This window comes from Syngnathus typhle, linkage group LG15, assembly GCF_033458585.1.
Source record: "Syngnathus typhle isolate RoL2023-S1 ecotype Sweden linkage group LG15, RoL_Styp_1.0, whole genome shotgun sequence".
In the NCBI taxonomy this organism is placed as follows: domain Eukaryota; kingdom Metazoa; phylum Chordata; class Actinopteri; order Syngnathiformes; family Syngnathidae; genus Syngnathus; species Syngnathus typhle.
In genome coordinates this window covers 8,915,608-8,937,059 of record NC_083752.1, presented here as the reverse complement: position 1 = coordinate 8,937,059, position 21,452 = coordinate 8,915,608, and the positions used below count along the sequence as shown (strand labels likewise).

General features: G+C 41.9%; 1 protein-coding gene across 10 annotated transcripts in view; it reads right to left on the bottom strand.

The window, feature by feature from the left end:
• Nucleotides 1-21,452, bottom strand: part of LOC133168388 (RNA-binding protein Musashi homolog 2) — a 201,697-nt gene that overhangs the window by 130,590 nt on the left and 49,655 nt on the right. For all 10 annotated transcript variants that reach the window (XM_061299922.1, XM_061299928.1, XM_061299923.1 and 7 more), the window contains exon 6: nt 14,237-14,329. In XM_061299922.1, the coding sequence (XP_061155906.1) occupies nt 14,237-14,329 (93 nt within the window). The remainder of the gene's footprint in view (nt 1-14,236; nt 14,330-21,452) is intronic.

Below are 21,452 nucleotides of genomic sequence, written 5' to 3'. Positions count from 1 at the left end.
TTTTCATTATTTGATCACACAATGCTTAGTTAGACCACCTGTCTCGAAAATATGTGTTTTACTGGAGTGTAATTTAAAAATCAGTGAGCACTTCACCATTTTGAAATTGGAGAATACAATACAAAGTATAGTTTCAAAAGGTCCATTCAAAATGAACGGACAGCATTACTAATCATATTTTCACATTAGAAAATGTAAGATCATACATGTTGGTAAAGCTGTCAATAAAAGTTATGATTTGAAACAAGAAGAAAAAAAACTCTGATACTGATTATTTTTCTGAAGAATTTGATGTCTAACGTGGGCTTCAACAAAAATTGATTGTTAATATGCCAGCAGACCAAGAAAGAATACACTATGAGCGAGAGCAATGTGCTGTGCCAATTAAAACAAGCGCAGGCTGGTGAGGGTGACCCAGAGGCAAAGTAGAGCTATGGACACCTCTCCCAAGAAGCCCGTCAATTATCACCTCGCAGTGAAAGTTTCCTCTCCACTCACATGAAAAACCTTGTACATACCAGGCCTCAAGCCATTTCTCAGTTGTTGTCTCGATTGTGTATTGTTTACATGTTTTGGCCAGCTTTTACCCAGCGAGATTGTATTCTTCTAATTTGACAAGAATACGCCTCAAGATCAAATGACTGCATTTGGCTGTTCGACGAGCAGGGCTTTTTTTTTTCCTATGAGGATGAGGAGGTAGATGCTGTGACCTAACCTTGCCTCCACACAGCGACGGCTGAGCCAACCGTCCTTGCATTCATGCTGATGAGGTGCCGGCTATGACAGTCAATCAGTTTCTGACTGGTAGGTGGCCCACCAGGGTTCTTTTTATTTCCCCGTCTGAATCCTCCCCCAAAGTGTCTTCACCTTCAAACTACCAGTAATACCTGCAGCTATTGTTGGAAACGAATTGAATGCTTCGTTAGCCAGTCCAAAATATGGCAACACGATTTGAGGTGGCCACAGTAATCGTTCAAAGTCAGTAATATGCCATTGGAATTCAATTTGAGAAGAATTACAGGCAGGGGCTGTTAACACTCTATTCTGAACACATAGAAGATAAATTCTACCAGCATGTTTTTTTTTGTTGTTGTTTTGGATTCAAAATGCCATTTGAGTCATGTGCCAGAGGATAAGGTCATGACACCTATAAACCCAGAAACACAACGGAAAGCCATACCAGACACCACCACTGTTTTGCCAACAGAGGCAGTGAAACTTGGAGCAGATCCACTGACGGGGAGTCCCGTCCCTATTTAAACCTCACACAAGCAGGTGTGCCACCCATGCAAAATAGAGAACACACGCGGTCTATGGCCAGAGTGATATAGTCGTAGGCTGCCTCCTTGCACCTGATGATATGGAGCCAATTGGGGCATTTGTCAAATGCAATCGAGTGTGATGGGATGAGGAAGAGGGTGGGGGTGAAGGCACTCAAAGCGTGCCAAACTCTTCCACTGTGTGGAGCACAAAGACCAAAACACAGGCACCACCTCTGCACGAGACAACAACGCAAGTGTGCAGCCCACTGGAGGACACCGTGCATGAATTACTATGCACGCAAAAATTTAACCTATAACTCCAGTATGTGATGCCATAGAAATTATCTCAAATGCCATGAAGTCAGATTCAATCCGCTGTAAGCCACCGTTCAATTTGGCACAGCTTCATCTACTCCGTGTTGCGCTTTCCTACGCTCATAAAAAAGTTGCACAAGGACAGCCTAAAAGCCAGGCCAGTTGGGGGCAGTCCCTTGAGTCAGGCACTTCAATGGAAAGTCTGAATCTGATTTAGAGCTGGGCCACATGTGCATTCTGCCAATGGATGGGCACCAGGCCAGCCGGGCAAAAAGGGAGGGAGGGACGAGAGCCTTATGTCTGTTCACAAGGCTGCGGAATGAATGAACAACCACAACAACAACAACCACTTGATTTATTTCAGTATTTGAAATGTTACGTAGCTTTGACAATCGTGATCACTATCTTCACAAAATCCCATCATACAGCCTTCCTAAAAAACTTTGTTTGAAAGTAAACAGGACTTTGTATCCATCCGCGTGTTACCATACACTTTGATACACTTTGAAAAACTCCAAAAAATGGACTAATTTGCCTCTTTTCTACATGGGAGATTGTGTCTCACTTGCATGCGGTTTATGTGCAAACCAGATGGTAATGGAGCAATTGAGTTAAATTATTCCTAATTAAGAGAAACACCACTGGTTGAACATAAGCAATAAAGCAAAAGCCATTTCGCTCATTTCATTTTGCTTTTAGAAAGCTACAAATGATTCACAATGTGCTGTTTAAGACAATATAGCTTGAATGAAGTGCTGTTGAATGATGTTTACATCATAAAACAATCCACCTCAGCCCGGAATGAAGCTCAGGCTGTGTGTCATATCCACATCAGACGACTAAATCTTCCAATTGGATGGCTGACTTCAAACCCCACCTTAAGGCTCGGAATGATCAACTAAGCCGATAAAAAGAGTAGATAAAAACAGGGCAATACCACATTTTTAGTATGTTGAATTTCATTGCTTTGTAATTTTCATCTAATGGTTTGCGGTCTGCATTCTTTCAAGCTACAGCGGGTGCCTTATTGGCTGTTTGGAGGAAACATCATCAAAAGCAATGCGCTACTTTTAAAATTGACGCAAATGTTTTGGATTCTTTATTTGTCTATATGAGTCTCATATTGTCATACAGTCTCACCCTTGTACGTGGAAATAATCCTCTCTGGCCTGTATAAACCTCAGCATGCACTCAATTCAAGTTTCCAAACTGTGGCTGATTTATATTGGGCACAAAATGGTGCATTCACTGTTGATGAGCAACATACGATATAAATATATATATTTTTTTTTAACCAAGATTGCCATGCAAAATTATGTTAACTCACTCTAACAGACCGTGTGTGCTGCTGGCAGCAGTTGTGAAAGTGGTATATAGCCTGCAATATTTAAAAAGGGGCTATTGTGCTTTAAGTCACCACGGAACGCTCGGTACAGCACAGCAAGCAGAGTGAAATTTCGCGTGATTCAGGTGTTAGTGTATGCGGCAAACATTAGGAAATGTATCGTGATATTGCCTTTTTGGCACAGAAATATACACGTACGACATTTTAGAGCCTTCTAATGTTTGTTGCACTTAACTTCACAGGTTCCACTTTAGCCCTCTTTTTCCTTGCTAATGCAAACTTGATATCATGTCATTGAACGCAGTGTTTTGGCAGCTGGAAGACTTGCCGGCAGATGATTAAACACAATGAACCTGTCACTCGAGCATGATACCTCCCGCCTGTCCATGTGAGTGCATCACATACAAATGACACTCGAATTCAATTAAACGTGAAGCCGTTTAAAATGCAAGCTGTGGTCATTTTCCCCCCGACAAGCTAGCATCGGCGTTGCACCAGTTGTTTTGGGCTGGGGTGTGCTGGATAGATGCAAAAGGGTGTTTGTTAAATGAGAATTTAAATTCATATTCCATTTGCATCATGTTACTTTAGTGGATAATTCATCTTCAAAGGAAATTAAGTGCTCCTTGGTGGCTTTTACAATGTGTGCTGAGCTGGAAGAGAGGATGCTGGGCTGGCAGTGGGGCTGAAAAAAACACTTGAGCAAAGCCTCCAGGTGGCAAGTCTGGAAAAAAGGATAACATCCATGCTTCTGCTCAACTAACCATCAAACCTAATTACCTGTGGATAGGACTTATGGGCCACATGTTGGGTTCAAAGCTTCTCGATCAGGAAGTGACTGGGTGGGAGTGTATGTGTGTGTACGTGTCGGGTCAATGTGTCCGTGACCAAAAGATTAGACTGCCAGACTTGATGCCACATCTTGGCTCGGTGCCACTGTTTCAATCACACTGACTTATTTAGATTTTAGATGATTCAAGTGAAGCCGTGAGAAAAGGTTTGCTTGTCAGGCTGTTGCATGCTGGCAGCCATATCAGCTGATGCATTATTCAAATCTGGGGGGGAAGCAAACAGCTTAGAGGACTCATTGCCACCAAGGCTGAATCTTTATAATAGAAATGATCATTTAATCTGAATTAGTGTGCAAAGTGCAAAGGTATCATAACAAGACACTTGACGGTACTATTTCACTACTTTGTTGAGGTCTCACAATCTAGGAGTTGCACTGGCACATTATTGATCGGCCCCAGACTTGAACACAACCCTAGTGTTCTTCAGCACCCACACTAAATCTTGAAGGCACGGCAATAGGAGGATGTAAACATCCAATAAATTGTGTTCTAAAGAAAAATCAAAGGGCAAACTACAGCACAAAGTTTCAAAACACTCGATGCGAAAAGACAGGAATACCCTCGGGGCCCAGCAATATCATCATCATCTTGTGGTTACTGTGTTTTGTTTGACCTACCTTCTCTCTCACTCTCTTTCTCTCTCTTTTCCAACTAAATATGTCTGGATGCAATGAGCCCGTCACTAGCAATGTTAGTCTCCACTGTTACAGCAAATAAAACCTAACAAGCAGTTACTAACAACTGGATTTATTAGCGTGGATTTCTTTAAGACCTTAATGCTTTTGCCAGTCCTGTGGCCATGTAGACATGGACTCATGCACATAACTGTGAGCTGTGCAGTGACTCAGATAAGTGAAACTTTGGAGACATCATTAGCCTTTCACATCAGACTCAAGCACATGGTGCACATTTCCATGCCAGAGCATTTAAGCAGTGATTTCAGTAAAGCCACGGCATGCGTAGGAGGCACTCCAAGTCAGAGCATGAGCTGTAGCCACCTATGGATCTGTTCACACAGCTGTAGGGTGGCTAAAGAGACTGTTCAGCACCCAAATACTTCAGCACTAACCGCAAACATGATTGCTGCTGATTGGTGAGCATTTCCATGAAGCCATACACAACAGTTGTGTCAAAGTAAAACCACAAAAACATTTTCTTTTCACACTGGCTTTCCATAGATGACTACTTTTTGCAAGACCCACTAAGTGCTGGTGCCAGATGTTGCAAACTTTTTTTGCTGTTAGCAAAAAGTTCTGTTCAGGCACATTACACTTTGTGCTTTCTGTGTATCTCTAACACAGCTGCAGAGAGAAAGCTGCAGCTATTATTTGTGGTCACTCTGGGATAAATCTATCCACAAGAACAAAACAAATATTACAGCAAATATCCCAGTGCAGGTGTATGTGACTACAGCACTGCGGTTTCAATGAGGAAAAATAAAAGTTCTTTCCTCTAGGTGCTGCTAAGTCACGGGCCGAATAGAAAGAGAAGCTGTGTTGTAACAGGGTAAAAAAAATATATATTTTTTGGCGATCTCTCTAAAACAGCATGGTGCATTTGCAATTTCCGGATGTTTGTGAAATTATCCACATGTTAAATTTTGACGTACACAAATTTGCACAATATGGCACCAAATATGATAGATGTCGTAGGTGAGCCCAGTGAATCCTGAGACTTGTGAAAATTAAGATGGGAAAATAACACAAGATAAAGAATGTAATTATCATTCGGAAGTACCGAAATGAAGTCCCCCAAGTGTCTTTAGCTCAGTATTCTCTTGGCTCTCCTCTAATTCATATTCTGCCAAGCTCTCAACCTTCATAATTTGCATTCCATGCCAACCTTGAGAGCACACATGTAGCCTACATACATCAATGGATGTCTCGCAGCCATCTGCAAAATAAGCCTTTTTTTCCAATCCCAATACGTGTTGTCATGGCAGAGGCGGAGGTGCGGATATGGACGCCTCCGCACTAATCTGATATTAAGACTGCTGCAAATGACTCATGACACTTTACCTGATGACATTTTTCAACCACTCCCCTGTTGAATGGTCTCGGTGGCGCCTTGTAAGCATCGCTCTACCGCCCCCAATAATGAACCCCAATCTGTGTATTAACACCCCCGTTTCTAGTCACAATGCCGCTTCAGCCTCCCGCCGTCACCTGATTGACCCCTTTGAGCAGGTGCCCAATCTTATCCAATCACAGTCAATCTTCTTTAAACATTTCATTCTTTAAGCAGCAGGCTCAAAATTTCGTCATTCAATCACCCCCGATCAGTCACCGATAACACAATCAAGCCAATCCGGGCTTATCCGAAGGGCGCCATTTCAGGAAAGACAGCTGAGAGATGACACCAGAGACCTACAGAAAGGTGTCAATCATCTTTGATCTGAGGCTCTGTTTGCCAGCCGCCTATAGAGCGCGGCCGGCGTCGACTAGCAGAAGGCGCAACAGGCATTTCATAGTGATTGTCAAAAGTCATTCTTGAATTAAAAGGTCCGGCCCTCCTGGTCAAAATACAGTAGACCCCCCCCCCCCCCCCCCCCATCGTAAAGACAGCGACAGAGGCTCAATTCTTCAGCAGCCATTCAAAAAGCTGTTGGAAACGTTGCTGGGCCAATGGGCAAATAAAGGTCAAGGAGGGTATAAAATGGTTTGTCTAACTGGCCCTTCCTTTTCCCTCATGTGTTCCCGCAGCAGCACAGCACTAGCATCGCCACATTCATAGGCAATTCATTTATATTGCTCTGCCCTTCTCTCGGCAAGTCTCAGTCACTAACTACAAGTGACTGCAATGAGATTGAAGCCTCTGGCGAAATCGGGACAGAGAGGCACAAGCTCCATCATGGCTGCTCTGATCACTCCTTATAATCACTGGAACCAGACAATATCCCCGAACTGATTAGGTCAGTTGCGACGGCGAGAAAAACAATCACAAGAGGTCGGCCGATGATGGACACCCAAACGGTGGAGTGCGAGTGGTCACTGTGAGCTACCATGGAAATGGCATGCAAATGTGCACCTGCACCAGCCGAGGAAGTGGGATGAAGGACTGTGGCCTTTTGATTAGCTTCCTTTCCCTCTTTTAAAGTGCATCTTTTTCTGCATTAATCATCTGTGTTTTTACGCCTCAGCGCGTGAACATGTCAGAGGCTCTGCTCATCAAAGTGCTCGTCACTCGAGTCCAGAAAAGTCCACATTCAATGACTAGTTTGTTGTCCATCCGACGGAAAGACCAAAACTGATTAATACAATCGCAAAAAGAGTATTAGTGGCAAATCAGCCATACAGTTGCATCCACTTGGATGTCATTGGATGTTTAGCAAAACTAAACTTATGATTTTCGGTAATTGTTGAAAATTAACTGATGTTCAAATACGAATACAAATACAAAACCATAATTGAAAGAATCGAAAAAATAACATTTCTTGAAACACAGGAAGTACAACATAGAGTGTGATTAATTGCAGGTCTCTCTGGAACTTTAGGGCATAAGTATAACCTTTAACAAAAATTAAGATTTCGATTAAGTGCATGTTGTAGACTCTACAACTATCTATCTGGCTGACTTGTCGCTTTTGTACAATTCGAAGAAGGCCAGTTTGGACCCGCCCATTCTCGAGTTTTTGTGCGTTTTTACCGATGCAGACGTTTGCAAATCGATGCAACTGCATCTTACAGGTGGTATCGATTTTCCGATGCATATCGGTGTATCTTCCCAACCCTAATATATACGTATATACATATATATATATACATATATACATGCATATATGTACCTTTTTAACAAATAAAAAACTGAAAAGTGGGGCGTGCAATATTATTCGGCCCCCTTGCGCTAATACTTTGTAGCGCCACCTTTTGCTGCAATTACAGCTGCAAGTCGCTTGGGGTATGTCTCTGAGTTTTGCACATCGAGAGACTGGAATTCTTGCCCATTCTTCCTTGCAAAAAAGCTCGAGCTCAGTGAGGTTGGATGGAGAGCGTTTGTGAACAGCAGTCTTCAGCTCTTTCCACAGATTCTCGATTGGATTCAGGTCTGGACTTTGACTTGGCCATTCTAACACCTGGATACGTCTATTTGTGAACCATTCCATTGTAGATTTGGCTTTATGTTTTGGACCATTGTCCTGTTAGAAGATAAATCTCCGTCCCAGTGTCAGGTCTTTTGCAGACTCTAACAGGTTTTCTTCCAGAATGGTCCTGTATTTGGCTCCATCCATCTTCCCATCAATTTTAGCCATCTTCCCTGTCCCTGCTGAAGAAAAGCAGGCCCAAACCATGATGCTGCCACCACCATGTTTGACAGTGGGGATGGTCTGTTCAGGGTGATGAGCTGTGTTGCTTTTACGCCAAACATATCGTTTTGCATTGTGGCTAAAAAGTTAAATTTTGATTTCATCTGACCAGAGCACCTTCTTCCACATGTTTGGTGTGTCTCCCAGGTGGCTTGTGGCAAACTTTAAATGAGACCTTTTATGGATATCTTTGAGAAATGGCTTTCTTCTTGCCACTCTTCCATAAAGGCCATATTTGTGCAGTGCACGACTTGTTGTCCTATGGACAGACTCTCCCACCTCAGTTGTAGTTATCTGCAGTTCATCCAGAGTGATCATGGGCCTCTTGGCTGCATCTCTGATCAGTCTTCTCCTTGTTTGAGATGAAAGTTTGGAGGGACGGCCGGGTCTTGGTAGATTTGCAGTGGTCTGATACTCCTTCCATTTCAATATAATTGCTTGCACAGTGCTCCTTGAAATGTTTAAAGCTTGGGAAATCTTTTTGTATCCAAATCTGGCTTTAAACTTCTCCACAACAGTATCTCGGACCTGCCTGGTGCGTTCCTTTGTCTTTCCGTTTTCGCGTGTTAACACGATCGCGAATTAGCATCTTTCCACTAACTCCCTAGCCTGCCCAGTACTTTTTGTTAACATGTTACACGCAGGCACGTATATTTATATTTAATATTTATACAAAATTTTCTGTACGTTATTTATACTATTAATGTATTATTTACACGTTTGAAACAATTATTTAATGTTCTAATAATAAAATATGCACTTAAATGGTTTCATATACATTTATTGACACAAAAAATGTACAGATAAAAACAAAATGCCCAGATGAGAGGGTGACCGTACTTGGCGGATTGCATTTATCGCATATACACACATGTATACACACACATGTATACACACACATGTATACACACACATGTATACACACACATGTATACACACACATGTATACACACACATGTATACACACACATGTATACACACACATGTATACACACACATGTATACACACACATGTATACACACACATGTATACACACACATGTATACACACACAGACATACACACACAGACATGCACACATGTATGCACACATGTATGCACACATGTATGCACACATGTATGCACACATGTATGCACACAGACACGCACACAGACACGCACACAGACACGCACAGACACGCACACAGACACACACACACACACATATATATATATATATATATATATATATATAAACCATATATATATATAAACCATATATATATATAAACCATATATATATATATATATATAAACCATATATATATATATATATATATATATATATATATATATATATATATATATATATATATATATATATATATATATATATATATATATATATATATATATATATATATATATATATATGGTTTTATTTATCTATTTTATTTATTATGCCATTAAGGCTCAAATGTTGTTCTCAATAATTGGGATATGGAACTTATAGCGTAACTATACTGCCTGCCACTACATTATTTTGTAGTCACATTTCTGACGGACTAGTGCAATTTTCCAACAAACTAATCCACAAAGGCACAATTTTGAGACAAACTGAACACACAGCATTATGTTCAAGGTACACATGACAGATGACAATAATATAGTCCAGCCAGTTCTTACTTGAAATACATTTGAAAACCACAAATATCCCTACATGCAAGTTAGTACGCTTAGCAGGTATGCAGAGTGAATTCATAAAGCTTTCACAGATGGTCTCGCAGAGTTATTTTGATGCCATTTACAAACTCTAAGACCATGCAAAATGTTAGCTGTGGTATTAAAGTAGCAAAGCCCCAGAACAAATGTCACACACTAACCAATGAATTTGTTTCTGATGCTTCTAATTCATTCTCCCAATCGCTTTATTTTGTGTATGAGAGAAAAAAATGTGCACCGTCTATTATCATTTGTCATCATGACTCTAGAAGTATATTGCTGTGTATTTACTGTGTTTCCATCTTACACTCGGGTTGGTGAATTGACATTTATTTAACTTCAATCATCCTATCGGACTCAACGCACTGCTGTGCTTGTCTGACTCAGTGGTGACCTTTGTATCTACCTTTATCCCTCATAAGCCCAGTGGCAGTGAACTGGATAAGCTCCACCCATTTAGCTACACCTCCAGGACCTGGCTCTAGACCAGTGGAGCATGAGAACCAGGATGGCCTCGACATAAAGAGACCATTGTGGGAGCCGAGTGACATGGAAGCAAGTAGCGCTGATGGAAATCAAAGTCTGCTCGAGGGCTGCGCTGCAAAGTGAAGTGGAGGCGAACCAATTCGGAGAACAGGACTCGTTTTTGTCGGGCTAAACCAGACCGGTGTGGGATGCACTCAAAGATGATCAAAATAAGCTAATGAAGACCAAAGCGTTAGTCACCCAATCTCATTATGCCTTTTGCACTGTGGTGAGCTCTGTCGTTGCCAGGGCAAGGTCAGAGCTCAGCTGGTACGCCGCATCCAAATTGACAAGGTGTCTTCACACCAAATTCCAACTTTAATCAAGTGCTTGCCTCAGTGGAAGCTTTTTGTGATGGGAGAGTGGGTGGGAATGGGGATGTCAAAAGGTGTTGCAGCACCACCATTATGTCATTATTTAGGGGAAGAAAAGCAGCTAGATCACACAGTTGAAGTTGTTAGTTGATTTTCTGGAGCTGCATGTTGTAATATGAATTGGTTGTCAATTGACTTCCACCGTTAAAAAGATTAAAATAAATGGAAGAAAAAAAAAAAGGGGCACGGAATGACAAGCAGCATATCACCTACGTTTCGACAACATTAAAAATCCATGCATGGCTGCACGAATGGGATTTACTCATTTAAGAAATAAATTGCAATTTTGTGCAGTTGACGTGGGATTAATTCTCAAATCAAATCAAGTCAAGTCAAGTTTATTTGTATAGCCCTAAATCACAAGCAGTCTCAAAGGGCTTCACATAGACAAAAATTGACAATTATTCTCAATGTGCTCTTAAAAATCGCTCTCTGATGACCAGGCAACCATTCCAGAGTGTCGTCTGCCTTTTGCCTCAAGTCAGCTTGAATAGGTGCCAACAACTGCTGTGACCCCCAAACAGGCACATAAGCGGCACACAATATAGACGTTGGGTGAATCCAACCGCAAGTTCTTCAATCACAGGTCACGTTCTTAACTACTCAGTTAAAAATAATCACGTGGTTTGAGAAGTAAATAATCTAGTGTAAAAACAAGAATGATCTTTAGACGGTAGCATTCTTTTGCAATACATAAGCTTGGACCAAAGCAAATAACAGTTCAACCAAGGTGATGAATGGCTAAGAGTACAAGGAAACCATAAGATTTCCTCAACTGGCTCGCATGGCTAATGTGCAGCCCTGAGAAACAAAATAGGTGGCAGGATGTGCTAACTATTAGCCCAGGTAATAAGATCCATCTGAGTATTATAATCAGTCAAATACAAGCACACTTCCACTTGAATGCAATGCAATAATTTCCAATCCACGTTTGCAGCGTCTGATGAAGGCGGAAAAGAAATTGTGCCAAACGCAGGCTGCGTCTTAAAGTTGACACCTGAGTGGAGACTAATACTCTGAGACTGATGTGGCGGAGCAATGGCAACTGAACCCCCTCGCCCGCCCCTCAACCCCACCCCTGGACAGAGTAGAGAGGGACGAAGGTGGCAGAGAGGGGAGGTCAGAGGAGGTGAGATGCGGAGGTTACCCACAGAACCTATGACCCAGTTGTGGCCACACAAGCTGTTTGCCCTCTACCGCTTCCCAACCCCCCGACACCTCTGCAGACCACATCCTGGTAATTGGCTTATGGTGCCACGCGAGCACGCACGCACGCACGCACGCACGCACGCACGCACACACACACACACACACACACACACACACACACACACACACACACACACACACACACACACACACACACACACACACACACACACACACACACACACACACACACACACATTTTGCTACGTCACAGCAAAAGGACTCACTGTGCTTTCAGTGTAGAGGCTCTCATTCTTGTATGCGTCTGTGATTGACAATTGCACAAATCTAGTGAGACAAATTCAGCCTTTACTAGGACAACATAGTTTGGCTTTTGATTTACAATGACTGGGCAGTTGCAATTTTCCAACACATTTCGTTGCTGAGCGATTAGTTCACTGCTCCATGATCCTTAAGACTTTACTCATTTTGAATTTGTGTCTTTGGCAATTTCAGCACTCCTTTGTTTTTCATCTAAGTTGACCAACAGCGAATGTGATTTTATTTTATCACATTTTATCAATGTTTGACATTATTTCAGTTGATTTATATTTTTTATGAATTAATTCAGTCTCCTGCCACTTTCCTGTCTTATTACCAGCCATAAGGTAGCCATTCAAAAAAAATACAAAATTATCAAAAAAAAACTCAAAATACAATCATAGTATGAATCATTCCTGGACTGTGAATTAATCACCATGACATACATTGTATTTTTCAAAAATAGCATAAATATAAGTTAATTAAGTCGAAATATTGGAACAAAGAAAAAAACAAAACAGAACATTGCTTATTATCTGCTCTACAGGTACTGCCCCCAATACCTCCTGAGATTTTAAATTTTCCACAGACCTGAACGCACACCTAATCATGCAGCCGTATAAATACGCTTAATCGCTGGAACACTCCTGCAAAGCGAGAGCAGTACTGCAAGACACATGGAGGCATTCACAAGGAGGCTATCCAAGAAAACATGTACAAGAGCTTACTCAATCAGTCTGATTTGTTTGTTTCCTCCTAAGCATTGGAGGATTACTCAAGGAGTGGGAGGGGGGAACTTTGTATAATCAAGTCAATTATGTCATTCAATCAAGTCAAAAATCATTTTGAGCCCTTTTTCGGATCCATTGATTGCAAAGCCGTGCTGGATTTTTGCTCGCCGGGTTCTATTGTGGAAATAAACCATCCCGGGCCGCGCGAGGGCCTTCCAAGCCTCCTCAAGAGAAGAGGAGCCAAACAAAGACATTCACCTTGCTCGCTTCCAGCCAGGAAAACAACGAGCTCGCCTTTAGAGGAGGGGTGAGATGCTTGCATATTGGGTCTGAACCAAAAATAACTGTTTCCATTATTTCATAACAGCTCTTTTGTCTCCTTGAGGACACGGCGCATTATGTGCCCATGAAAAATCCATCCTCGCTGAAACTGTTTAAACTCAAGGTCAAGTGCTGATGTTACAGAGACTCTATCAGCTGAAGGTGACCTTGACTGATGTGGAATATGACATGAGGGAAATGGATCTCCACTCAGTGTGGGGAAATTATCTGTGAAATGTTGCCACTGTATCAAAGCCTGTTTGTGTGCATGTGTGTGGGTGTGAGCCATGTTGGTGTCCTTGTATTAAAGGGCATGAAAATATGCCTCACTCAGCTGGGGGGGTTACCGGTCTCACAACAGTGTACTGCACCAGACAACAAACACAACGCTAACAAAGAGCGCGTAGCAACAATACTAGCCCACCATTTCATTGCCATTGGAACTTAGAAGTGGAACCTCCAAAAAGCTTGTCAAATTTGGACTTCAAATGAATATTGCACAATTTGGGGCTGTCGTAATGCATCAGTCAGCATATCACGTGGAACTTAAAAGACCTAATTTCAGCCAGTTTCAAAGGATTAACTCTGCATTTGTGCTCTGCCTTTCACTTTGGAATTAGGTGTCTTCTCGCGACATATTTTCCTGAAAGGATAAAAGTAAGAAAAAAGAAGATAACGCAAGAAGGCTAATACCTTTGAGTATATCTTAGGTGAAAAAAAAGTTTCCGTTAGTGTCCAGTGTTGCGCTGTTTCAGTGCACTCTCAGGCCGAGCTAGTATCGAACCAATGCTATTATTAAGGCTGATAAACTTCTGTTAATAACATTACCGGGCTGTCTAGTTAATTTTTGGTTAGGGTTAAGGTGACAGTTTGAACTCTAGGAAAAAAAAATATTGCAAATGAAATTACCTCTAGGAAACAGAACAAAAACAATATTGCAAATGAAATTATCTTGGTTGACCGAAGCCAACATATCAACTTTGAATGTTCCACTCAAATAGGATTTTGCGACATGAAAATGTTGATGAAAAGCCTTACCTTCCCAAACTGTTCAAAATACTGCTTCACATCTTCCACTACTGTATTGGCTGAAAGGCCACCCACGAATATTTTCTTCGTTCTTGTGACCATCTGTGAGAAAAACAAAGACATGATTAGTAAGGTAAAACTTTGAATGCATTGCACAGCATCTTTAATGGCCGCCACGTCTAATAAAAAGGACACAGGCATTGTTGAATACATGCACACAATAAAACCACCATTTGAAATTCTGTATTCGTAGCAAGCAAGGTCACAAGGCAGAACGCTTTGACAAGGGGTGGGGGCAGGGAATGAACACAGTTCTGTTATTCTGCCAGACAACATCCACACCTCATCCTCAAAAAGGTTTTGTCCAACAACTTCAGCTTTCATTTACTAGCAACAAATTAATGAGTGCTGATGGAATCAGGGTGCATTAAAGCCTCATTTAATTCCAAATAGTGACAATATGAAGGATTATTACCCACATCATCAAGATTGCCTGAGAAAAATAAATAAATAAAATTGCAGGCGGAGTAAAGGTCCGGCAGGCTACTACAGCAAAAAAATGTTACACATTTAATACTATCAAGTGTGACAAACTGAAGGTGCCAAGTTCACAAGGAGCACAAAAGAAATCCCCCCCAAAAAATCCATAATCTTATTGGAGGGTCTTTGTTATCTCATTTTGCATACTTGGATTGTAAACTGAAGCCAATAGCAATACAGATCACTTTGACAACAGGGTGACAATATTAATTGCTCAGTGCGTGCTCATCACTACATTCGTCAGTATAAAGTTTGGTGTCACTCAACTTTCGGAAGGGGGGCGAAGCTAATCACTATTCTGTCTTTTGCCCCCTTTGTAATACATCAACATGCCAAACGAGGAAGTGGTCGGTGGTGGCAGCTGCATCATCCGCCTCTCCCCTCCTCCTTGCCAACATCATCCCTCAGACCTTGGGGGTTATCAGCCTTGGATGCCACCGCCGGCAACCCTGGCCGGGCCAGACAGCTGCTGATAAGCCCACTGTGCACTGAGGATTTATCATCATCACTCACTTTTATCTTTGCAAATCAAGGTAAAATAAAGAAATAGATAATAAACAAGCCAATGCTCATGTTGCCTTGCCTCGCTACATCAGCTTTTTGTCCCATTTGCCTTTCCAGGCCACCCATCCCCTGGTCATCTTTCCATCTTGTTCCATCAAACCCGTTCCAGCCTGTCAAGTTTTCAGCCTTGTCTCTCTCCTGAGAAGCTGATGGCATTGCTGACTCCCGCCCGATATAACACAATTACTTGTCCTGTTTTTTTGGTTCCCATGGTGACTGAAGACATTATGGCTCATGGTTCTATACTATCAAACTCAATTGGGAGGTTACTTTTTGTTAAGACATCACATTTGTGACAAACTCAAGTCCTAATTGTTTTGAAGCTTTGATGCAAATACATCATCTGATTTATAATCTGATTCATGTCGATGAGTGCATGAGGATGAGGGCGCCAGAGCGTTGTGGCCGTCGATGCTTCTCCTGGGGACAGCTGCGTTACGCTGCTGCCTCTGTGGTGCTCTCTGTAAAATGTTACATCTAAGAAATAACCCACCAAACTCAAATTGGCATACAATGTTCAAATGCATAATGCCAAATTATTCAAAATATTTGCCTTACACACATTGTCCACCGTGCCAACATTAATAATATATTGTCGAGCAACAGTGTACATTTGTTCTTATAATTGGAAATACGGACAAGTGATGACTAGTCAAACAAGTGGAAACAGCAAAAAGCCATGTGACCGAAAAGAATCCCTCAGTATTACAAATTAGTGAATAGCCTTTGGAAGGTTTGTACGCGCTCAAAGTGATATGAAGACGTGAATACTTTTCCTTTTTCCTAATCAGGGTGAAGCGATCCTAACCGAGCTGTGATGAACTAAACTGCTATTGTCAAAACTGTGAACCGCCATCTGAAAGCAAGAACATGCACGTAATTGCCCTCTGATGGTTGTGAATGGAAATTGGAAGAAATGGAAACTGCTCCATGTTGCATTTTGTGCCATTTACACGGAGTGTAAATAATGCACAGCATTTTACATCCTTAGAATATTGAGCTGCCGCTTTGACTGTGTTTAATAACAGCGGGGTAGTAGAACTACTGTGGGTGCTGAGGAAGATGAAAAAGATAAGCCCGCAGCTGATATTGCAACACGCTATAATATTACTATTTGTAGAAATTCAGGAGCTCGACCTGTGGCGGCAAACAAAATTCAGAGCCTTCATGATGCACCGACAAAAAGCTATTAGTGTTTCCAACATGGAGAACACAAACCGCAAAGGGAAACTGTGAATGTTATTAACTCCGCAAGAAGGATGAGGCGAGATGATTACAGTGTGAAACAGAATAAAATGGAAGACAGAAGGATTCAGAGACAAAAAAAAAAGGCAACAACATATTTTTGCAAATCTCGGGCAGCAGCAGTATGTTGTCTTTTAAACTCCATTCAGGACCACATGGTTGACTGGCAGATGGTGCTAACGACATTTAGCAGTTTTCCTGGCAAAGGTGTAAGATGACACCATTTATGGTGCATAGAGAGAAATCGCAACATACACTATCTATTTGGATATTCCAGATCAATTACCTACCTTTTTTTTTAACAACTATCAAATATATTACACAACCAAGTTAACACAACCAGCCTCGAGATTCAAAGGCTGGATTTATACAGATTTCTTTCCTGTTTACTTGTATTATAAAGTATGACCTGAAAATATTAAAACATTTAGTAATGACAATCATTCAACATTAAATGGGATTTAGTTGGCCTGGATTGATCCAGTGTTCAGATGGTTAAATACAGCCAACCTTTGGGCCATCGGCAATCGTTTCTCCTCTTTACTGCTCTTTGCACCGCTAATGTAGTCTAATGTATTTTGGTCTTGGCTTTTGTTGGTGGTGAGCCACAAAGTCAAAATAGTTTGACGCAAGACTCCATTTTCGTATCCCTACCAGGTGGTATTTGTTTAGTTACAGTTGTCTTAAGAAAACGGGAAGAATCTATGATATCCTTGCAAAGCGCAACATATCCAACGGACTTGCACTTACAAAATAAATTAGCCCTAAATTACATGAGCTTAATAAAAGAACCACTCAAGATTGAGCACTACAGCTTTTTCTCCAACAACATTCGTAATTTGCCTTTAACACTCTGCAAATTAAAGTCTTGCTTCTAGAACAGTTAGTACTTTATTTCCTCCCTTTTGTTTACAATGGCTGCCTTTTAGTCTCCCGGATGAATTGTCCCACCAAAATCTATGACACTTAATGATGTTATGACAAGTATGATCAGGAGGCGAACAAAATCTTGGCGTGAATTAGTCAGACATTGCTGAGATCTTATTGTTCCTTATTAAGTTTTGTTAGCAGATCTTTGGACCAGTCACTGCCTTCATAAACCTGCGTTGTTGAGGTCACCCATCAAGCTATGATTACAAGGTCTAAGTAAGCCTTTATCACGGCCCTCACCTCTTCCACATACAGGCTCATAAACAGTTGTAAACACGGAGGCCCACACCGGCTAGGGATTTCAATGTCGTTTCTCATCTCTAAAAATAATGGGACGGATCGCGAAAAGCCATCACACTTTGTTGCAGGAGCCACAATTGTTATGGTTCTAGTGCAGGGATATAATTACTTGCGTTCAGATCCCGGCTGTCGCCTCGCTCATAAGCAACCAGAAAGCACCAGAGAGCATCTGTCAATGCAATGCAGCATGATCAAAGCCTGAGACGACGTGCAGGCGCTCACACACATGCAGGCAGAACATGGCCAGGTAAACACTGCCATTGCTCATTTGCATCACTAGAACAGACCCACGAAGGGGGAGAACACAGCCAATAAATGACAAACACCGGCACAATCATGTCGGCTTTGGAGGCCTCTGTGCACGGGAGACAAAACAAAAGCATAGGAAAAGAGGAAGCCCAGCGATTAGGAGCAACGGCGTCTTTGTCGAGCAACAAGTTCAAGACGAGGGCCGCCGCCGCCTTTGTCCGGTTCCGGCCCTTCCACTTGTCCCATTAAAAAAAAAGAAAAAGTGGTCCAATCTCAGCTCTGGTGTGCACAAATAGATTGGTAATTGCTTATTACAATACAATTAGAGCAAAGGAGATGAGGGAAGGAAAGATGCTTAGCGCAAATGTGGAGTGACAAGCCCGAGCAAGCAGACAGGATTACAGCGGCCATTTGCAGAATATGAGTTAGAGACAATGAAAGAGAGAGAATGAATGAGACAGAGACAGAGAGAGAGACAGAGAGAGAGAGAGACAGGGAGAGAGAGAGAGAGAGAGAGAGAGAGAGAGAGAGAGAGAGAGAGAGAGAGAGAGAGAGAGAGAGAGAGAGAGAGAGAGACAGAGCGAGAGAGAGAGACAGAGCGAGAGACAGAGAGAGAGCGAGAGACAGAGAGAGCGAGAGACAGAGAGAGAGCGAGAGACAGAGAGAGAGCGAGACAGAGAGAGAGCGAGAGACAGAGAGAGAGCGAGAGACAGAGAGAGAGCGAGAGAGAGACAGAGAGAGAGAGAGAGCGAGAGAGAGACAGAGAGAGCGAGAGAGAGAGAGAGAGAAAGAGCAAGTATGGGGGAGGGGAGAGGCTGTCAAGCACAGGGCAGAAGCTAATGACAACTCTGGCTTGGACTAGCACAGACATCTTTGAAGCGCCGCTCTGATCAGAGCTGTGATTGCCACTGCTGCAGGGCCACCACTCTGATATTAACCTACAGTAGAAGCCACTCACGGGCCCGTTCCCGCCCGTACCAGCCACCTGTGGGACGCGAGTCACGGACACACGCGTTTGCATACGGCCTCGCTATAACGCCCACTGCCAAGCCGAACATGGGGCCAGTTAGACGTGATTAGCTGCACTTCCCTCCTCAGCCCACTGCCGTTATGAAGATTGATGGAAGCGGCTTAGAGCTGATTATATGGCCCTGGAGATGCATGGGCCTATAGCCAAACTGCACAGTGACGCTGCATTCACAATGAACGCAGCATGCCATCGCTAGGCACAGGCCAGATATTAAGCAAACATTACGGCATTACGTGGCAAATGTGAAATGGATGACGCCAGGAGCGCTCTTTGCAAACATTGAAGATGATGCTAATTAGATGCGAGCTTCTGGCCAGTTGTGGGAGGTTTGAGCGAGCATGCTATGGTCATTTCATGGCATTGAACATATGTATTCTGAACATGGCTAGATGTTTCAAATTTACTGCAGGGTTAGGAGACACGGAATGGCTTTACAATATTGAAGAGATCTATTTAACATAGTGGATGCTGAAACTAAGCTCATTTGGACCTGCTAGAAATAGCTAAATAAATGTGTTAGTGGCATGAACATTCATCTGGGTCTGTTTTATTGAATGGACCCTATCAAATTTATGATTTGATTCATTCTGAATCATATTACCTCAACCTAGGAGGGCATGTTTTCATGGCTGTTTGTTTGTAGGATTATGCAAAACCGAATTAAACGATTTATACTAAAACTTTGTGTCGGGGTGTGTGTGTGTGTGTGTGTGTGTGTGGGTGGGTGGGGGGTAGGTCAGGCCATATAAAAACTTAAAACTATAAAAACATATTTTGATGCAGATAAACAGAAAGGTGCAGATTATTTGTGTATTAATATTTTTCACTCTAAATGAGAATGAAAGGAAAGACATTTCTCTTTTCAATTTTTAGTATAACTTTTGATGATGCATGCAGTTCAGAAGGTGGTTAAGCACAACCAGTGCAACAGTATCGGTTTCAAGTAGGAATGAAATGTTCCCATTGAAAGGTGCAAATGGCAAAGTATAGCAATTCAATTCTTATTAGTTCTAAATTTGACAAGTGAAAGAGAACACTAAAGCTAATGTCACACATTAGAAACATTACACAATTGACGGAATCTCTCCTGCAGCAGAGACGGCATTTGAGTGGCAGCCTTTTCAATAAGATGACGCTCTCTTCCATGACGTCTGATATTGATAACAAAAGTTGATTTCCAAGTCCCAGACTTGTGTACTGACAGTAAGCACTAGAGGGGAAAACAAATGGGATTTTAAGTTCCAATTACATTAATGGCTTTTTGACAGGCACTCCAACAATGCACCTTACACATAAACACTCTGCCTCTCTCTGATAAACACACGCACACGCACAAATGCACGAGCGCGCACGCGCACACACACACACACGCACACACACACACACACACACACTTTGTGAACACAATGCAACTAATGATCCTGGATCAGCCATCTTTGCAATTGTGGTTGTGTGACTGACATGGCAACAAAAGGAGGAGAAGCAGATAAAGAGTCTGGAGATAACAGGAGAGGCTAAGGTCACATAAAAGAATACCTTTGTTTTGTTTTTTAAGCCTCTTTTAAAAGTGCACTCTCGAAATGCAAACCCAGCGGGACAGACATGCACTTCGAACAAAATGAACAGTATGAATCTGTTTTGTGTATTATGTATGAGTGTGTCATTCGCTTAAATGTAATAGTAGTTGTTTTGTTCAATAAAATGCATTGCCATAAGCTGCTTGTATAATTGTCAAACAGGAATCACAATTTGCCTCCAAATGCACAGTGATGCTGCAAGTCATAATTGAGTCTAGATTCAAATTTTACTTAATACCCTTTTTTTCACCCACTTGACAGCGAACATGTAAACGTCCAGAAGTTACCATAAACCTTCCCTCTAAATGGAGAAGGCATCATTGTTTATAAAAGTAAACGCAGCTGTATGTGGCCAACACGTCCCAACCTTGTAAATCATTTACAAGTAAAACAAACTTCAGTCAAGTGTCACAATGATGGAAGCACAATTTATTGTTCAGCAAAGTTAATTATGTGGATCATTGTGTTCCAAAAATAAACGCTTATAAGTGTGCATCATTATGCACAGCAGCCAAGGTCATCAATCATTCAACATCCTGACAAACAGGAATTCAACTTGCCTTCTGATGCATAGAGGGGCCTAATCCTTCAACGGTTCACCAAGACAAGATTGGCAAAGAATAAGCCGCCAAAACGACCTTTGGTGAATCAAGAGAGGTTGAGTACCGTGCAGGTAACAAGTGGCCACAAAAGAATGTTAATACGCAGACTGGTCAGAGCGGCACGACCTTTCTTTAAGAGCTCAGTTTAATTCATGTCCAAATTGTGTGTTAAAGCTACCCTGCATGAA